This window comes from Apus apus, chromosome 2, assembly GCF_020740795.1.
Source record: "Apus apus isolate bApuApu2 chromosome 2, bApuApu2.pri.cur, whole genome shotgun sequence".
NCBI classification, from domain to species: domain Eukaryota; kingdom Metazoa; phylum Chordata; class Aves; order Apodiformes; family Apodidae; genus Apus; species Apus apus.
The window spans coordinates 132,064,146-132,085,978 of record NC_067283.1 but is presented as its reverse complement, the minus strand read 5'-3'; the positions used below and the strand labels follow the sequence as shown (position 1 = coordinate 132,085,978).

The window sequence follows — 21,833 nt, the reverse complement described above, 5'->3', positions numbered from 1 at the left end:
GTTCTTTCATTGCCTTTAGTAAGCTTTGAATCATATGAAAAAAAAAATTTGGATTATGAGTTCAAATTATCAACCCACATTGCAAAGAAGGAATTTTAAATTACATTTTCCATTTGCAATTAAGGATAAGTACTTCTGCATGTATGCAGATATTCACTGAGCATTCACGTGCATTTTCAGTTACAGCTGAAGACTTGGCCCAGTCTTTTTACATTCTGTTGTGGCTTATTTCTATTCTGAAGTTTTGTTTGCTTTTCTCTCAACTGACTAGCTATATTTCAGCAACAAGCCAGTAATTTCATTTATCATTTATTTAACGTGCTCTCTATTCATATTTAGGCTGCTTATTGTGGAAGAATACAGACATAGTATCAGAAATCACCACTAAGAAAGTTTGTACACAAGCTCATGTGTAGATCTTCATGTGTTCACTGGTTCAGGCTTTAAGCCTTGTAACTGTTACTAATCATTTGTACTGCACCATAAATACACAAAGTGCAGTCTTTGAGCTATGTAGTCCCTGTACTTGTTTTTTGTTAGTATCTCTGAAGTCATTCATAGTATGTTTCTATTTCTTTAAAGTAATTGCTTTAATTTTTTCAGCTTATACAAGCAGTGTATGCATGAAGAATAGTAAGCTGGGATATAAACTCTCCTGTGGTCAGACCTTGAATGGACATTCAGAACTGATTTTTATTTCACAAAATGCTGTTGATAGTTGGAGGTGCTAATAGGCAATTTATTGCATGCATTAATTATTATCAGTCACAGCTTCTGATTAAAAGAGGAGGAAAAGAAAAACCATGTATTCGTCTAAGGATGTAAGCCTTCACAGGTGAATTACTGGAGGGGAAAAGGGAGAAAAAACAGTGAAGGGAACCACAAAAATGTCTTTTGACCTTCTAGTATCTCTGAAATAGCAATAAACAAAAAAACATTCCAGTGGGCCTTGCTTTGTTTTTTTAAAACTATCTTTTGTAAAGTAAAGTTAAGATGATCAGCTGTTGTAGGATGCTATTTTAAATGGGAAATGGGGCTTTTCAAATAATTTTGGGACTCATAAAGGTTTCAGGCTTTTCCTTTATGGCAATCTGATCAGAAAGTTACGTCGGAAACAATTTCTACAGCAAGATTCATAAATAATAAATATTATGTCTTATTAATCCATATTTTAGTGTAACTCTGGCTCGTGGCAAGTTGCTTCCTCAGGGAATGCAAGATTCTTTACAAGAGAAGGTGATGAGCCACACTCCCTGAGGAATTAAATTGTGAAAACAATCTTGGTTTCATACATGCTAATATAGATCTGTTATTCCCTTTCCACATCTATCACAACACATTTTAAATTGTGGCTGATCTTTTATGCAAATAGCTGTCTTATTAGACATTGTGGCTGGATGTGCTAATGTCTCCCTGGGTTTCTCAGGCATTTGCTATCTAACCATCAAAGTGGTGGAAATGAATGATGATTACTGCATCCCTTTGAAGAACAAAGAGGAGTGGAGGTTCTAGATGCTGGAGTGATGACACCAAGCCATGTGGGCAAATGCGAGCATCTCTGTGGCTCATATTAAGTCAAGAAATAATTTTTGCCTGCATTTTCTTAATGTGTTTTAGTGGTGCTGTTAAAACTGCAAACATCTTTCACAGCTGATGCTTTGTTACAAAACATTAGTTAGGCTATTGAAATTGCAAAAGGAAAGTCAAAACAGTCTCTAACACTCGCAAAAAAAAAAAAAAAAAAAAGCCAAGAACTAGTTTTGTGGTGTAAAATCTATCTGTTATCTCGTCAATTAGCTGAAAGTTCAAATGGTACTTTTATTTTCCACTCGCATTATTATGGTGTGAACATTATGTGAGAAATACAACTTAGTCAAGAGAATAGCTGGGAAACATAATAGAGGGGAAAAAAGCCCTAGTGGATTACAGCTCGCTGCTTATGTGTTTCACGTAAAATGGGAGGATTCTCTGAATTAAATCAAAGTAATGTATGGTAACATTAGAACTCCATAATTGAATTTTCAGTTTGGACTAAAACATAATGTCAGTCTTTTATACCTTATTATTCCTGCATACCTTTAAAAAGGGTTGTTGATTTTTGAGCATCAAAGTTAATTTTATGCCATGCATCCCACACTTGAGGAGCCTGATTCCATCTTCTGGTTCAAGATTTGTCACTTGATATTAAATGTCAATAATTCTTGGAGAATAGATAAACACGAAAGAAGAAACTTTGTGCATTTGAAATGTATGAATAACAACTGGGATCACTGCTGCAGCTATACTTTAAACCTCCTTTGAATCTTTGAAGGAAATAATGGTGGATGCTTAGGGTTGTGATACTGATGGTAGCCCATTCAACAGTGCTTTTGCATGCATTTGGCCCATGGTTTTGCATCATGGTACCTTCAGGTGCTGTGTTTCCCAGACAGTGTGCCTTGTCAGAGGCTAGGGAAGCTCATCTTGCTTGTAACCCAGATGGTTGTGCCTAACAGAAAAGTAAAACAGAAACTCCAAGGCCATACTTTCACAATCTGCAGACAGTTTGTGGCTGCCTGGGACAGTTCAGTTGAAGTTTGCCTTTGCACTGTGCTTGCCAAGGCCGGTTGGGAAAAATAGCAAGTGTTGGCTTTTGTGCGTCTTCTATGTTTGCATGGTGAATCTGGCACTTCTGGAAAATGTCAGTCCTCTCATGAGTGTGGAGGTTGGGATTCTTGTGTCACAGGGGGTCAAATGGTGGGGCTTTTCATTGTTGTGAAGTTGTGACTTCAGCCCAGCCAAAATAGTTGAAAACCAGTGTTTTGAGCAACAAGGATGACTATAAAAGCCAGGTGTTTTTGACTATGGAAAAAGAGGTAAAATTAGCATGTTTGTTGAATCTTACTGTATTTTTTGAATGGCAGCACTGCAAGAGACCATAAGGTTTTACATGTTAAATGGCTATATTGGGAGTTGGCTAAAATACTACTCAGGTGATTCTTACTCAGTTACATGGGTGGTGTGGAAGCACCAAAGTACCAAAAAGAGCGTCCTTGATGAATGATAGTGCAGTTCTCTCTGTAATCCTAGTGTCACCTGCTTGTGCTGTGCAATACCAGAAGCCCATTGAAGAGTCAGAATGGTAAACTCTTAAATACTTTAGCTAAGAGGTGTAAAATGGGCACAACCCCAGCTCTCACCTTTATTCTCCACTTTCTTTTAATTCGCAGATCTCTAAAGCCCATGCCAGGAAGGTAGGAGAGTGTGAAGTTGCTGTGTTTTAGGTATCTTGTTCCTCTCTTTTGCTCAGGGTGGCTGGAGGGCTGCCCCTGCAGGGAACAGTTACTGAGCAATTATACCTGTGGATGCACACATGCCTAGTCTGGCCTCAGACTCCTGGGCATAGTGGGAATGTGTTTGCCAATGGTACGAGCAGTTTACCATACTACATTCAGTCCCTGGGTTACAAAAGGAAAAAAATTATACAGGAATGTAATTCAGTGGTACTAAATGCTGAATTACACTGCGATCAGTTTAGATTTTTTAATTTTTTTTTCATTTAAACTAACTGGCATTCTGTAATGTTAATAATCCATGCAATAGGGAAAAAGATATGTTTAGAATTTATCTAATATTCTTCAAGATAGCTACGATTAACTCCACTATCTCTTTGTACTGGGCTTATGTCTTTGTATGTAATAATGTAAATGTTGCTTGTTACGGTTTTTTCTGATGTTGTAAGTAATTGATTTCCTTAACTCATTTAGGAATAATGCACATTTTTCTTTCTAATACTGACAGTGATTTTTGGATTGAAAACGATGGGTAGGAAAGATGCCTCTACAGCAAGGACTCCTGTTGACCAATACAGGAAGCAAATAGGTAAGAGATATGAAGTAAAGTTTGTGTGCTTAGAAAAAAAAAATATGTTTTTTTGTTTGTTTTTGTTGGGTTTTTTTTCAGCCAGACCAGTTAGAGTAACAAAATGTATTATTTCTCTTCAAAAACTTTGTTTTGCTTGTGAGTGGTAGAAAATTATGTGTAACCCAAGAAAATATCTTTTTTATATGCTGTTGACTAATTTATTCAGCCAAACCTTTTATGAAGGCAGTGTTTTGAGTAACTTGAAGAAGTCCATGTTCTGTGTTTGGAAATACTAGCGAAATACTGCAGTGCAGCAGCTCCATTATGTTTCTGAGCTGTTGGAACTTTCCTGATTTTCCTGTTTGTCTCCAGTTTAAAATATAGGCATTTCTAACAATACGCTCTTCCTGCTTCTTAATTTTTAATACACTGAATGATACAGACCTTAATATAGTGTAACTGCATTGATTCTCAAACTAATGAAATAGTTTTTTAAAATGTTAATAGTTCGTTTTCCTAGATCTTTTTGTGTTCTTTACCATTGCATTTGTGGGTAACTTGTATACAAAGTACATACATGCATATATGTACACTCACACAGATACCTACAGAGCAGAATGAAATTGCTATTTGCTTAAATACAAATGTAAGTGACTTATTTTTGGAATCCATATATGAGGATTCTGTCTCTCTGGATGTTCAATAGTATTATAAAGCAGACACAGCATTTTAGGAGTACGTAAATAGAATGAAGTACCTTAATCTATACTCAGATATTTAAGTAAATTACTTTGTTTTACAGTTGCTAAGCACCCACATCTGTGATTAAATATGCAGAAAAATAACAAGTGTTTGGGAAAAAAGGTTTCTAATATACATTCTCATGGTGAATTAGGGGTATGTGAACAATCTTATTTTTATCATGTCTTAATACTTTTTTTGGTGCTGCCTTATTATTTTAATACAACTGTATTAATGGTCTTTTCGCCATTTGAAGTTGAAAGTTAGGGACTATTTTGTATTTTACTTGTTTTAAATAGTTATGGAATGCTCTATTTCCTAATCTTGGGTATTTTGTGTGGCTGGCTTCCTTGCTTCATTCTCTCAGATACTGAGAAACGTGGCTGAAAAATTCTGAGTAGCTTTACTGAAAAAAATGTTTAAATAGGTGAACTTTCCACTTTAGTGCATTGTAGGTTTCTTTCCTTGCAAGGAAACCATTACCCTGCATAAGATGACACCACAAATATAATTAATCCAAATGGGTTTGGTGAAAAGGAGGAGCCCTGCAGCTCATCTTTGAGACAGCTCTTCCCATGTAGCTGCATGTTTGGAGGGAGGATGATTGCATCAGCTTTCTAGCATTTTCTCTGCGTGTTTTATGTCGTGGTCACTTCTTTTCCAAACACCTTCTTCAGAGTTGCTTTTTTGCCTTTTGTGAACAGCTTCAGGTGACCACAGGTTGGAGTAATTTTTGAAAGTCCTCTGCAAGGGAAAAGAGACTGGGGATCTTCAGCAGGATTCCTGGAGAGCAGGCTGGGCTGCTGTATGACCTGAGGGGGGAGAGGGCTGTAAAGCTGCATCTAAATATGAGACTCACAAAATTACCTCTCAGTCTTCCACAGCTTGGGCTGTTTCTTGCACGTTACCACCACTCAGCAACGCAGTTGCGCTTCTCACACCTGAGAGATGCCAGGGCTGATCATCAGTGCCTTGAGCAGGACAGACAACTGATGCTGCAGCAAGGGGGCGAGAAGATTTATATTTGGGCCTAACACTCAGAGGGATCCTGTTATGTAGGACTAGCATGTTGTCTGAAAAATTTGGCACCTCCCCTGTTATATGATGCATCACTGTAATCCATTGGGTACTGCAAAATACAGTGTCTGAATGCGATGCGATGCAATGCTCTTAACTTGGCAAAAGCAAGTGTTAAAAGTCATTGTAGGGACCAATCCTGCACTGACAGGCAAATAAGCTATATAACCTAGGAAGTGTTTCTGTACTTGCAGTATTCCTTAGAGGACAGAAAGCAAGAACTAAAACAGACTCTCCACTGCCCCTTGCTCTGACGATGGGTGTTTCAGATCCCACTCTAGTCTTTCACTGATAGACCCATAGAGTTTGCCATGGGAAATTAGTTCTCTGATCTCACCAGTGAACTTAATGAATGTGTCTCAGGTCTCTCGGCCTTTTCTTATAGGAGAGATGCTCCAAATCCTTAATTTTAGGTCCTCTTGATCTAATGTCTTCATGATCTGATTTCATTCAGATGCTTATTGAAGATTATATAGGAAGAACTGAAGTTTTGTCTTAAAATTGTAATCAAATAAGCCCTGGATTTGCCAGCATAGGTACTTTTTCTGGGATGCTTTAATGTGAGGCCATTCAGTAGAAGACCCCCTGAAATACAGGACTGTGTGGCTTATGGGATGGTCATTCTGGTTTGTAGGAGAACAGAGAAGGCTCATCTGTTTTGGAGATGCATGTTTGATCACCTGTTCCCAGACAGGTTATATCTAGCAACAGTGGGCAAAAGGAGGTGGCATGGCAACCTGTCTAAAAAAAGTGATTTATCAAACCCATTTAAAGTTTTACATCTGTTCTTGGAGTGATGGCTGTCCTTCCTTTCCAGGTGTTTTGTATTTGGATTCTTGAAAATGTTACAATGAATGCTGGCTGAGCAGGTGTTATGTTTTAGCTCATAATTTAATGTTCTCTAGGCTTGCTGGATAGAAGGTAACCAGATTGAAACATTTTTAATACATTTTTTTAAATGGAAAATGGCAGTCTTCAAGGAACAACATGTCACAAAGTCATTTCAACTTCAACACAGTTTTCAGTTAGATGTTTAGTGGCGTAATTTGAAATAAAAGCAGATTTTAAATTTCATTTTGTTCCAAGCTTTCTGTTTTGTTCTGAATTTCCATACGGCATGCCACATGTTTGCCCTGTGCCATGGTTCAAGTTCATGTTGATCAGTTCAGCTGTTTGCCTTTTTCTCTACTCCGTGATTTCAAGATCACTCTTGTCTTGTTTGCCACTGTGCCACTAGCGGTTACTCTTTGCTTCAGTAGCATTTTTAGAGGATTCCCTCAGCATGGAGATTGATATCGCTCCAGTCTGTCAGCTGGCTTTCAGCCATCTCTCCTGCCACCAGCCAAAATTTGTCTGTAGTGCCTCTTGTTCAGCAAGTGTTTTGGTATCCAACCCCAGCACTGCCTTTTCATCGAGAAGTGAAGGCAACCTTTTAGTTATCAGACTACACTGGCACTGACTTCGTAAAGGCCATCCCCAAGTAGGACAGGGAACAACAGCAGCAACCTTTTAGGCTGGCTTAAGACTGTACCTGGAAGAGGGAACATAGCACCAAGGGAATCTCTCCTGGTGCAGTCCCCATGCACAGCCAAGGCTCTGGGGGAGGCATAAGGAAAAGTAATTTTAAGCACTCATTCTTCAGCTCTCTCTCACATACACAAACATATACCTGTAACAAAGCAGCAAACAAAGCAGCTCTTCTGCACAGTGTTTCCTTCTCACTGCTGCTGTTTGTGCTGCTGTGCTTAATTTGCTGGGATTGGGGGAAAGGTGTGAGGCAGTGTGCATCTTTCTGCATTTATGCAGCCTCGCTCTGCAAATGCTGTGAAAATAGTAACAGGTTTTTCACCATATTTGCTTTGTTTACTGTTATGTGTGCTTTAAGTTCCCAGAACAATTCCACATGTATATTTTCCATCCTTCATCTGGTGTGTCGCTTGCTCGGCATGGAAGCTGCAGGATTTGTGGGTAGTGTTCATGACTCGTGTGATTGCGGGATCCTAAGCAGGCACACTGAGAGGATTATAGCATAACTAAAACCTGGTCTACAAATCAGGAATAGACATACTTTTGGCTCCTATACTATTGTGTTGCTGTAGCATAATTTTTCATGAGGAGAGGTTGTTTGCCAATCATTCAACCTGCAATTTGCTGACTCGAAGGTCTGCTTATTGTCTGTTCTGTATCTTCTGACTTGCCAGCTTGATCCTTTAAGGGCTGGAGCTTATATAGGTATAACCCAGGGGATCTATGGAGTAAACAAAGCTCTTCACATTCCCTGAGAAGGAGTCAAAGTTATGGATGAAAATAATTTTGTTTGTTTGTTTGTTTTGGAATGCATAAGGTGCTAGGCTGAGCATGATGGATTGAGGGTGGTGGTGGGTCTTGTTGCCATAGTACACGCAGAGCAATGGGGTGGTGAAGGGGACTGAGCGGGAGTGCTGAGACACTGCCCATAGCAGCACAGGAGGAGAGAGGGAACTGCCCACTTGAATAACAGATAAAATCTATGGGTAAAGTCACCCCTTTTTAAAAATTCCTTGGTGCGGGCAATTCGTTGCTCATCCAGAAGAAAGGCATCTCATCCTAGTGCCAAGGGTTACAGTCCCACTGTAGCCCTGATGAAATGAAGAAGAGCTTGTCTGTCAGCATGAGCATGGTAGACAGAGATGGACTCTGCTGCCTTCCAGCTTCCTGCACAGGTTAGCTCACCTGTGATCTCGGTGACTGTGAAGGAAAGCATTTGCAGTCTTCCAAATCAGGAGTCGTTTGTGGTAATACAGTTGCACTGACAATATGAAGGAACAGACCTTGTCGAGATGGCAGGAGGGGTGGATGGATGGATGGATGGATGGATGGATGGATGGATGGATGGATGGAGACTAGGGGCAGCAAGAACGTCTCGAGTTCCCACCTCTGGCTACCAGCTTATTTCTGAGCATGAACCTGTTGCTTCCCTGTCGCCAGAGGAAAGCCCTTCTTGTGGCAGATTGCCATCTCCACTTGACTTGCTGCTAAAATAAGTGTCTTTACTCTCTGCCACCTCAACTTCTCTGTTTTCTGTTATTGTTCACCTTCTCTATTTTTTGTATGGAATTAATATCCCTCTGCCTTCCTTATCCTGAGTAGTGCCATTCCATATTCAAATCAAACTGGCCCCTAACAGTCTTCCTTTTCAGCTCAAAAAAAGAAAAATCTATGTAATATATCTCTTCTGAAAGTGAAGTGAAATGTGGTTGTTTTCTTTTTTGATCAGGAAATGTTTATGAGCACCAAAATTTTAGATTTCATTTGTGAAACAACAGTAACAGCAGAAAAATGTTTGGACTGAATTTATGCTGAAAATTTCAAAATCAAACTATTTGCCACAAACCAGGAATTTCTGTATCACTTGTCTATTAAGAAAAGGCACAAGACCAGAAGGCAACATTTGCATCATTGAGATTGTTCTCTGCTGTCACAAGCAAAGGTGCAACAGGAATTATGTCAATGGAATGAAACTTCTCCAACCTGCTTTTTTAATTGGTGACTTCTTTTTTTTCCCCTGTGTTTGATGTCAGTCACCTATTTATTGGGAGAAAGGCAGGAAGGGGAAAAGTACAGAATCAAATACTTGTTATTCTATTTTGAGATAAAAAGGGAAGAGTCCTCTCCTACTAAAAACAGCCCAAGAAGTAGGCAGTGCATAGCATGCCCTTTCTTTTTGCATATGGAACATTACATTTACTAACTTGAATTTTTCTAATAAAAATGTGCTATTAAGCACATAATAAAGAGAGGTAAGGAAAAAATCTCCTGCTATTATGTGTGATTATTGGCAAGTTTTGGAATCTTTTCCTGTGCTGAGTTTTGTACCTTGCAGTGATACATCACAGATACCATGTGTAGCCCCTTTTCTTTTGTTTGGGAGGAGGTTTTATGAAAAAAGAATTTCTTTGTCACAAAAGTTGAACTAGATCTTTTGGTCAGTGATTGCTGTTTGGATTTCAGTTTTGTGCCAGTGGCACAAAACTAAAGCAGGAAAACTAAAACAGGACTAGCTGAGGAAAATACTGCTGCAAAGTAAAGCCTAGTCTGGCTGCACTAATTTAATCCACATTTTGTGATGATCGGGATGTTTTTGAATATGTTCTTTGGAGGCTGATGATGGATTTTAAGCACATACAATATGTGAACAAACATGTTTTTAAAGTCCAAAGCAGTAAAGTTATATTTTATTGCCTTGGCTTAGAGCATAAAAGTTGATGATAGATCTGGATACGTACTTTTGTTTGCATGGATATTATTTAGTTTTTATTTGCCAGACAGATGCAACCCCAAGCTGATCGGGAACAGGAGAGGTGGCTGCAGAGCCAGGGTGCTGTGGGAGTGTGTGCAGAGGAACGTGGTATATCTAACCCCTGGCTCCCATCCCCTCTCCACAGCAAGAATCTAGAGTTTCTTTGAACTTGTTTGATTATACTACTTTTATTATACATTTATACTATGCTTGTTTAGTACTTTTATACAGATGGAGGTTCATAGTCTGCTCTTATTTTAATTTCATCAACAATATCACCATTTCACTCAGTGGAGTCGCTACAGATTTTTTTATAGGTGTAAATGAGAGTGAAATTTGGCATGCTGTTTCCAGTTGCTGAACTGCAGTTCAGGGTGGTGTTATTTCAAACACTTGCAATTCCTGTAAGGTATCTGGTATCTACAGGCTCTTGCAATGATTCATATTTGTGCTTGTATTTACTCTCAGCTTCTGATCTATTCTTCAACGGATTCATTTCTACAGTCAAAAAAGTCAACTTAAACCAGCCTCTTTGCATCCTCTCTAGAATATATTAAAAATTCACTATAGGCATATGAGCATATGTATATATTACATTCAGAGGCAGAGCAGTTTAACTTTTTTAGACATTCTTTCACGAGGCTTTGAAAATTTTAGTTTGTATGTGTGAAGGGTGAACTTCAAAGTACTCATATCTCACTGTGAATCTGTAAATCTAACTATAGACACCCATTTCTAAAAAATCTCAAGCATAATTTTCCTGTGTATACAGTGCTCATGTATGGGCATTTTCTTTGTGTGGTGCATGTGCTTATATTTGTAGGTAGTATTATGTCAGTATAAAGGCCAGGAGAGCTGGGCAGTGACCTACAAATCTGATTTCCTCATATTTCATCATCAGGCAGCAGTGCAGAAGGTGTGAGAATGAAATGCCCAGTGCACATGCATCCATCAGGATGTGCTCGATAGATGTTTAAGGTGGACATAGTGCATAGTTCTAACTGCATTTCTTCAGTTACAATGCTGTGAGATGTAGAGCTATTTTATTTGGTGCAGTAAACTTTTGTCCAGGCATTGTCCTGCAGTGGAGGGTGGCAGTGCATTAAACCTCTGTTGTGCCTCTACTATCTGAACAAGCAGAAAGGAAGTCAGCAAGGAGTTTGGTGAGCATTGCAGAGGGCTCTGGTCTAAGAAGAAGGACACAGAGTCCCCTTGGATCAATTCAAGAGGTTTAACTGGAGGGACATTTGTATTTAATGCTTCAGGACGTGGCCATGTGCAGCATATATTTCAGCAGGTATTGCACCTATTTATGACAGTAAGAAAATGTGTTAGATGTCTGTGTTCAGGGTAAGCGTGACTATAGAACAGTCATCTGGCTTTTGTAATGAATTTGTTCACACTGGTGATTGCTGTAATGTAGTCCATTAATTGCATGTTGTCAGGGATTTCTGTAACTGGTTTGTATTTAAATATTTTTTCAGTAGATGCTTTTGCATCTATTATGCCTTATTTTGGAAGAAAGTTGCATTGTGGTTTTCAAAGTATTGAACTATTTATGGGATTGTCTGCTAGGCCCTATATTTTACTTGCAGGCTTTAAATGTTGGATGGGAAATGAAGTAACAGGGTAGCAGGAGAATTATTTTAGTAAGCTCAAACTGCTAGAATGAAAATATAAAAAGGTAGTTGCTTAATTTGAATTACAGTTACATAAATTTTAAATGTCAGGCAACTAGTTTTTGCTTTTACTCAATAGTAAAAACAAAAAAGCACTATTGAAAATATTTACACATTCAAAGTTATTTTGAGATGTTTCACTTGTGTAGCAGTTGGATAAGTACAGCAAAGCACTACGAAGTGAACAGGGAGCTCTGCAGTAAGAAGTTGAATGTGGGAAATCAAATACTCTGCCCTGATTGAGTGCTCTGGTTGCAGTTAATAAATTTACAGATCATATAAGGCAAGTCACTAATCTGTTGTTTAATCTCTGAAATACTTTACTTGAACTCTGGTCCTTACCATCATCCCGATGACACAGATACTCTATTTACCATGGGACCAAGTGAGTTTTGCTCTGCTAATCTTTTGGTACTGTTTTAAAATAACTCCTATGTTAAATAATAATATTCTCAAGAGTTTCAGCTGTCTGTTAAATGGAAGGATGAAAAAAGTGGCTAATATATCATTATCACCATTATCTACATTGGTGCTGTAAGATTTGTGGCAATACTGACATCCTTGATTTTGATATTTGATTTTTCATTAACAAAGTAACTGATTTTAGAATGTGTGGGGTTTCTTTGTTAGAATTAATTTTCCTATGGCATTTTAAACAAATACCTGTGGGCTTTCTTGTTCATAGGAATTGGGGTTTGGATGATCTAGGATGTGATAGGTAAGAAGATGTGACACAGCTCATCACTAAATCACTTGCTCAGGTTCAGCCTAGGTGATAGTCATGGGAAGATGGTAACTGCCTGGCAGATGTTGGGTGGCATTTATGATGCGATGTTTGTGCATTCAGTTCCTAGTGGAGAAGTGTTGAAAAACATCATTATTTGTTGGCAGTCAAAACAGAGAGGAGCTGGATAATGAACTAGCATATGGAGTGAAACAGTCTCAGCATTAGACATGGTCCCTTCAGCTCAAGGCTATGGCATACTGATGAGACTGAAGCCCAGATTCACTGAAGCTGTTGTGAGTAAGACTGAGCTCAGAGGATGTGTTAAATTCCTTAGTTTTGAACCTTTTGAGCCTAATGCTCATGTTGACCTGCCTCTTAGCATTGCTAATTAAGTTAGCCACAATGCCGTGTATTATGTCAGTACATCTCCTGGCTTGAAGTTGGCTTGCACCTACCTAGTTCACATCAAAGGCAGAATGAGTGTCCAACTGTTTGTGTAGCCCTGGCCTGAGGAGCCTTCAGTGGCTGTCATTGAAGAGCTGGAAGAAGTTTTAACTCCTCCTAGGATTTTTGCAGGTATTGCATGGGGATCTGTTAAGAACCACCTTTGTAGGCTTCTCTTCTTATGGGTGAGAAGTCTGAGTTTAGGCTGATGACTTGTGTCTGCACTTGGAGGTTAAACAAGCCTCGTACTGCTTTCTGGAACAGAGGCCAACTAGCATTGAATCACCCTGACCATACTGTTAAACTTTTATCCCTAAAGCAGGGTGGCTGCTTGCAAGCTACTTATTGAAAATTGCTCCAGGCCCTTGTTTACTTTTGAGCCCTCTGTAGGAATTGTGTCGGAGAGGGCTGCTCTCAGCACAAGCTGAGCCAGGGACTGTTGTAGCAATTGGAGTGTGCAGGGCATTGAGTTGCAGTTCCCCGTAGCATTGTATAATATATTTGCACACCTGCAACTAGACAGATGGAGGGTACAGTGTGACATTACAAACTGACCACTCTCTAATTTTTCCTGTCCCCATGTCACAGCGTATACTACACCATCCACTTGGATAACACAGCTATTGGTGTGTTGTTTTGATCCAGTTTGTAGAAAAAGATGTGCTGGGCAGTTTTTCAGTTGAATCAATACCCTGATCTATTCATCATCTGCCTGCATGCACAAATCAAGCTAATGTGCATCAAAAAGCAGGAGGCACACTGCAGGGACTGAAGCTTGTGGCAAAATTCAGGCCAACAAGAGCCACAAGCCAGACTTGCTGTTGGATATATTGCAAGGCCAAGTCACACCTCACTCAGGTCTAGGAAGAGTATTTATTCCATACCGTATGCAAATCAGAAAGTTGTAAGAAGGATTTGCTTCCTGTGCAGGCTTCCCTCGACTTCTTAGAGTCACTTAATTTCAGTCTAGTGGGCTCTGTAGGGCAGATCACTCCTACTGGCTGAAGTAATGATGATAGTTCAAACCCATGGATTTTTAGAGTTATTTTACACTTTCTGCCATGACCAATGATGTCTTCCCTACACGTGGAAGGCACAATAAAACCTGAATGCATTGCTTTTTTTGGCACAGCCTTTTCCATAAAGCTTGAGTGTATTTTACCCACTGAACATTAGAAATGAATCGAGTAAAGTGACTAGTGGGATTAAGTCTGAATAAATACTTTTCCAGAAAAGATTGGCTGCAGTCCACTGTGTCTTTTCTGGAATAGAAGAGGACTTCACAAACTAGAGTGAATTATACAGGGAGAAACATTGAATAAATTGCAAATCAAATAGAACTGAAGGTACAATCCTTAACATACTTCATAGTGTGAAGTGTCTCAGAAAATCAACCTGTTAAGTACAATACCAGATGGAAATGAATGGTAGAGTTACAAGAAAATCAGACTCATGTCTGTAGCACAGGAGGCTCTGTGTATCTTGATAGGCAGCCTGGAAAACCGCAGACCCCATAGCATTTATTCCATGGAAGAGTTTCTGTCTAATGGAAAAAGCAAATGTGACCTGTTGAATTTGTGAAGAGAAAACTATCACATTCTAATGAGTAATCATCATGAAAAGGACAATGAGGGAAGAAGAAAATATTAGGCTGTAGCAAAAGTGGAAAAATGTAGTCTACAGAGGACTGTCTTCCCCATGTAGCTTCTATCATTGATGCAAAAAGAGGGATTGAAAAGCACAGTAAAGTGTTAACTGTCTTGCTTTACCCAGCTACTTTTCAGGTAATTTTTAGTCTGAAGAGAAACACTTCCTACAGTCAAGAGACCATGAGTAGGCAGGTTAGACTTTATGGTGGTGGAGATTTGGGACAGGTATCACACTCCTGAATTTAGCTAAGTTATTTCAGACTCTCTGTCTTGTAACTGGGAGCAAAATCCAATCCATAAGTATGAAGATCAAATGAATGACATTTAGATACTGGAAAGGCTTATGATGCTTCTTTGTTTGTTGTCCAAATATTAGCAAAGAACTGTGCATGTTACTTAGTAATAGTTTTGGAAAAGTTTCACCATAGACGAGGCTAAACACCAGTACAGGTTGCCCAGAGAAGTTGTGTTATTTTTATCTCTGGAAATTTTTTTAAACTGAGTTTTATAAATACCTGAGCCATGAGATCTAACTTCAAAGTTAGCCCAGCCTAGCTTCTGGTTAGAGAAGGTAACCTCCAGATCTCCCTTCCACCTAACTTATTCTGACATTCTCTGCCCTTATTCTCATTTGGTTTTGAAGTGCTGGGAATGTTTACTGGCATAGAGTCCTACCACAGAAAAGGTTCTCAGAGCTGCTCAGTATGTTCCTTTGCATGGGCAGATGAAGAAACAGAAAACTAATGATACGATACTTCTCATACACTGATGTGTTGGAATGTCAGGGTGGGTTGCATCAGCATCTTAAAGCATGGCTTATGTCTTTACTTTGATGACCAGCTAGCGTTATACCAGTGCTGTCATTTAATCAACTGGAAATCTTAGAGAAAAGGTCCTCTTGTTTCTGATGATCACCCAAAGTATGGACATGAAAATACGTGTTTTATCCTTGTGTGTACTTAAAGTATAAAGAAATATTAAAGCCATTAAGTAGGGCACTGGAGATAGTGTGTTTGAGGTACTGGTTATTGCTTTGCTCATCCATGCTTAAGAAAGGTTGATCAAAAGTATAAAAGATGCTGAAAGTACTACTAAGATGACCAAGAAGAGCCTTGTTTAGCACAGCTAAACAAAAACTAAGACAAATGTGGTTCCTCTCACAAGATGTTTTGGGAGTAAACACTTGGGAGAGACAATAGTCCGTGTATATCCAGTCTCAAACAGTGTATAAATTGTCCATAAAGAAACATAGCTGGAAATTAGAAGGCAGTTTCTTACCAATAGGAGGTTGAGCTTTTTGAGTAATGTCCTACTTGTAGTGCTAAAGACAAAAAAAAAGCCCCAAAGCTCTAACTTGTTTTCCAACCGATCGTTTTCTATGACCAGATTTGAAAAGAACTGAATGGTGCCTTCACTAGCAGAGTATTGGATTTCAGTAGTTCACCAAGTCCTTCCTAGTCGTATGTTCCATATGGACAAAGTTTCACTGTGAAATGAAGCAGCTTTTGGAGATATTTATAGCTAGAAAATGCATTTGGAGGGATTACCATAAATTTCTGACTGTCGTTTTACTTGTGGAAAAATTAATACTGAGTGTTTTCACCAAAATCAAGATTTTGGGAGAACTGAAAGCATGATCTTGAATTTCACAGGCTTTTTCCTTCTTTGTTGAAGAGAATATGAAATTCATGCTGAAAGGAGAGAAATGAGGGAAAAGTGGCACATGTTGATCATAATTTTATTTAGCAATGCCTGTGATCTCAACATAATGTGGTGAGACTATAAAAAAATTTCCACGGCATCATCTTTTCCTTTGGGGCTTTTTTAATAAACTGCTGGGTATACATTTGGTATTGCTGTTCTTTTTCTTCTTTATATTGTGGAAGTGCAGTACTTAGCAGCCTAGTAGTAAGTATAGTGTGCAGTTTCTTGGAGGATCCTTGGTTGTACATCTTTGATGGGACTTCCCTATATCCCCCCTTGGCCCTAGCTGTTGCAGCATGTCCCACTGGTAGGAACAGGATGTGACTCATGCATTCATGTAACAAAAAAGTGTCAATGGGAAAGAAAAATAAAAAAATGGAAGTGCAGTACTTAGCAGCCTAGTAGTAAGTATAGTGTGCAGTTTCTTGGAGGATCCTTGGTTGTACATCTTTGATGGGACTTCCCTATATCCCCCCTTGGCCCTAGCTGTTGCAGCATGTCCCACTGGTAGGAACAGGATGTGACTCATGCATTCATGTAACAAAAAAGTGTCAATGGGAAAGAAAAATAAAAATGTTCATACCAAATATTTCTAGCAATTAGCTCATCTCCAGGGGGGTAGAAAAGCATATGGAAACATATTTCATTCAGTAAGTAAATGGGAAGAGTTTGGAAACCATTAACTGCAGGTGCCAAGGGTTGTGGAATAAAAGCGTTGCAATATGGGCTATCTCCACTGCCTACATTGCTGACTGAAATGCTTTCTTTAGGTGGAGTTTTCTGTCTTCACCTATCCGTTTATGTATTGAACAGCACATGCAAAAATCAGTCATTTCCCAAGACTTGCATCAACCTAGCTTAGTACATTTTGAAAGTAAGTCATGTGAGTGTGCAGCACTAAGCATTACTGAAATCTTTGGCATAAAATAGCTCAGATCTTGGAAGTGCACACCAGTATGGGGAACACTGATAGAACTCTCTTGCCAGAAAATTTTGGAATAGGTTGATATACTAGCTAGAGTGGGTTATAGTTGAGTTAACAGCTGGATTAGAAGATGATCAAGGTGCATGTATTTATGTCGACTGTTAGTCACTAACATATCAGAGAGACATATCAACTAAGGCTGTGATTTGATCATGGTGAGGGCTGCTGGCCTCAGAGAAGAATGAGGTAAGGCTATTGCCATGTTTTACCTCATCAAATCTCTGCACTTTTGCTATCCCAAAAGAAGAAGGACTGTTATATGGAACTGCTTGCACATTTGATGAATCAAAATGTGAATGCCTTGTCCAAGGTCATACCCAAAACATACGGCTAAGATAGGAAAAACATTCTAGTTCTTGGCTATTATCCTAACCATAAATGCGTTTGTTGTATACCATTTTTCCCTTGCCTCATTTACTACACTTTGTGCAACTTGATCAATGAGTCTTATCCATATTTACTTAGCTACTGAAAAAGGAAAGGGCTTCTGAACAGTATATATTATCATAAAATGATAAAAATTCATCAAATTCTGTACTCTGGTGTCTACGTTCAGAGCAGAAATTCCTTGACTTTTCAGGGCCTTCCTTTGAACTTGCTGTATCTGTTATCTGTATCTGTATCTGTAATAAAAATACAGGCAGGTGCCTAAAGAATTTTCCTATGGTATTTCTGTGGAGAAAACCAATAAAAAGTAAAGCACTAGCACAGCAGACAGTGAACTAGCAGGGAGTCCGTTTGCCATAGCCTTTTTATTTTAAGGAAAAAGAAATTACTGATTAGAATGTGAGCATTAAATTAGCATTGCATTTGTGCCAAACCTTTGGATTTTGCACCAGAAGAGATAAGAATTAACTTGACATAAATCTAAAGTTCATGCGTATTACACTGTTAGCTGCATTAATTTTTGTTTTAATAATTTATTGTCCTGTTTTCTGCATATGCAAAATCCCTCTGCTAAATTCTTAGAATTTGACATAATCAGACCCACTGGCTTTTTCTTAGATCTAGGAAAAGTATGTCTGTCTTGAGGATTGCACTGTTACTGGAGGTGAAGTTGTGTCTTGTCTCTTCTGAGGAAATGAACTGTTGAAAAACAAGCCATAGATAGGGTGTGTGACTTTGCTTTGTTCCGTGTTTCTGTATCTATCTATGAAATGAGACATTCAGGAAAACACTTCAAATGTGAGACAAACCTGTGGGCTGTGAGGAACTGAGAGATTACTCTGAAAAAGAAATGCATTGACAGTTTTTCATGCTGCATGCTGTGTATATAATAAATATGTCCTTTCCAGTGTGTTTAAAGAATGGAATCCATCAGAGCAAGAAATGTTCATAGAGAACTGTTCAGGTGGTTTACAAATAACCTGTCTCATCAATCCTGAGCAATGCCTGTCTTCTCTGTAGGAAGCCCACCACCACAGGAAGTGAGGGTTTTTCTCTGCTGGTGCTGCATATCAGGACTTTCCCACAGGAGATGCACTTGGAACAAATCAGTGGTCACCTCATGGTGTATGGCTGAAGTTTTGTGTCCTGTATCATGCAGTAGACCACACTAGGTGATTCTAGACAGAGGGACTTCTTCAGCAAGGGAAGAGAGGGGATGTGGGGTTACGGAGGACCTTTGTGATCAAAGCAGTGCCCTTATAAACAGTTTGTGAGGACACAGGCATAGCTAAAAGTTAGTTTTCTGTTTAATTCCATTTAATTTTGTGTGCTTTAAATTTCAGAAACTGAAATTGCTTTGTGCGGGGTTTATAAATATTTAACACACATTTTTAATTAATAAGAAATTCCCTCTCAGTGTCAGCAGCAAATTCAGTTACTTTTTCAGATACTTTACATTTTTTTCTCATATTTGTAAATGTAACTTTAAAATCTGGATAAAGAAATTAATATAGGCCATCAGATTATCATCTCTATTAGATAACACTCATGAGTGTTTTTCACTTCTGTTACACCATTAGACCAGATCTCAGACTTTTTAATGATTACCAAATTTTTGCAAGGAAGAGAGATTTCCCAAGGTCATACAGTAATTTTATAGAAGATTCAGGAATAAAAACTGCTCTATGCTTTTTCTGCTCTAATCAGATAGTTTTCCAGATGATAGACTATTTTCCTCAGCAGTCTTTCTGGGTTTTGTGTATTTCCTACAAGATGGAGTGTACTTAAATGATCATGCTGTGCAGTAAAGTTTTGGAAAAAATTATGCTGGGAGCAATCCTTATTTCTTTGAATAAGTTGCCCTAATACATGTCTTTCACTATTTAAATGTTTATAATACAGTAATGATCAAAATAAGCCTTACTGAAACTGACTGACTTTATTCAAGACATCGACAGAACACTGATGCTGATGTGAATGATGAAAAAAAAATAAATAAAAGGTCTCAGATAAACTCATTACCATCACTCCTATGGCAATGTGATTGGAAAAACACAGCATTGAAGTTAGTAGACAAATTTGTATGCCTGAAGTGAAGATGTGAAGTAAAGCCTATCTGTTCATTATATACTGAAAATTGCAGTATTTGTTAATGATACCAGATCTTCACCTGTAAGGCAGCAAGTCGAGTCCTGAAGTTAGGAGTAAGATGCCATCCATTTGTTTACATGTTTTAATACACTACATGCATACACATGTAGTTCCTTTTCTATGAGCCTTCAGAAAGAGAAAAGGATGGAGCAGCGTATCTGGAAAAATAAATTTTAAATTTATCTAATTATTTTAACACAAACATGGATCTCATAACTGGCTGTAGACCAGTTTGGCTTTTGAAGGTAAATTTTTGTCTTCTAGTATGCCTTCAAGACGTTATTACACCTTTAGTTCTGTGGTCCGTAAACCATTGCTCTTTGTGCTCATAAATATGCATTTCCTTTACACTTTCAAGTAAGCTGCTGTTGCTGTCATTCACTTTTAGTTAAGACCTGTCATGTGGTGTTTCTGTTGAAGGAAATAAGTTTAAATTATGGACGAACTGAAGATACATACTTCTTAGGAGTACTAAAATTATGAGTGAGTTGGAGAGATTATTCCTCACAAGTAATTTTAGGATCCCAAAGGATAACAGTGATGTGTACAAAAGATGTTGCCTTTTCCGCTAATTCCATTAAAAGCCTCTGATTTCTGCATTGCTGGAGTGAGACTCCAAAAACCTGCTTTTCCATCTTACATAATCACTTTCACAGTATTCTGTAACATCCACCTCTGCAAAGACTGTAGGTGCATTGACTCCTGGAGTGACAGTGATATATAGGTCTGACAGAGCATCCTTCTCAATATGCTTCATCGAAGTGAGAACTGCAAATGCTGATGGTATTACTGGAAACCTTTTACTCAGGCAGAATTAATAAATTACAACTTGTATTTTAGGATGGTCTTATAATATATGGCTGGTCCAGAATTATATGACTTACTAGTATAGAATTACTGCTTCTTGGCAGACAGCATCCAATTTATTTTTGATCCTGAGAACACCATTATCCGCTGGGTAAGACACTGGATCAGGAGTTAAAGCATTCAAGATCAAAGTTGTGCTGTTCTTCTGGTGCCTAACCCCCTGTATCTCTTCACCTAGATGTCTTTTGCTCCTTCCCCCGCTCTTGCCCTTTTTAGACTGTGCCTTTTTCCTTGGGGTGTGATGTGGCTGTGATTGTTCATAGGGTGCCACCCCTCAGTTCTTCCAGCTTTACCACTCCTAGGTGAATGCCATGAATCGCATCCACACTTGGACTAAATCCATAAATTTAGTCCATTACCCACAAGTTCTAACTCCCGTATAGGCTGTTTGGTTCAGAGTTGGGAAGCTTTTCTTTAGCAAGTTGTGACCAGTGACAAATTAATGGTGAGTCAGTCTGAAGAAAATATTGGTTTTAATCTTAGCAGCAAGGACTCAGGCTTAATGTTAAAAGGGATTTCAGCTCAACATGACAAGAGTAATAGAGAGTGACCATAGCTTCTCCTGAGCTGCACTGTCTTTGAGGCTCTGTCCCTAGCTCATCAGGCAACTTTGTCAATGTCTTTTGTTTGCCACAAGGCTTTTTTGTTTTTCATAAGATAACATTCAAACACTGCCATAAAATTGTCTGTGAGAACAGAAAATTGTGAAACTGTTAGAAACAGATCATATGTGATATCTGCAGTGGAAGTCCTGTACTCTGTTTCATATGGCCTCGTCTGTATCCCAAGTTGTTCAGGTTTTCTGTGCCACCCCCAAGACCTCTCGGTTCCAGCTGGGGACAAGGAAGCTGTGGATGACATGTTGTGTCCTTCCTTTCCTGGACTAGCTGTTCCCATCTGTCCTCTAAGCAAAGTCCCACAGCAGAATGGTTGGTCAGGTTTGGCTGGGGAGATCTGGCTCCTGGGAGGGTGCTTATGGAGGAGAAGGGGCACAGGAGAAAAGATTACTCTAGATCCATGTGGTGCCACAGTCCAATTGACATATCCCAGGGACAGGCCCTGATCACCTAATAAGCTTGGATACATCAGGTAGTGTGGAGTTAACTACAGCAGAGGCTTAACTACAGGAGAGGTATTCCCTCCTGGAACACCACTGACCCCGTATGTAGGTTTAGTATTATTATTACAATACTCAGTGATGTCATGGTGCTTACTAAGCAATCACTGCTGTGAATGGCTTAATGATGTTGTCTGGCAGTAGTATGATAAACACCAGAGCAATTTGGAATAAATTTCAAAT

At 38.9% G+C, this 21,833-nt stretch overlaps 1 protein-coding gene across 2 annotated transcripts in view; it reads left to right on the top strand.

Moving 5' to 3' along the window:
* Window positions 1-21,833, top strand: part of TRIQK (triple QxxK/R motif containing) — a 64,437-nt gene that overhangs the window by 16,361 nt on the left and 26,243 nt on the right. For both annotated transcript variants that reach the window (XM_051610768.1, XM_051610767.1), the window contains one exon: window positions 3,781-3,861. In XM_051610768.1, the coding sequence (XP_051466728.1) occupies window positions 3,801-3,861 (61 nt within the window). In that variant the 5' untranslated portion in view covers window positions 3,781-3,800. The remainder of the gene's footprint in view (window positions 1-3,780; window positions 3,862-21,833) is intronic.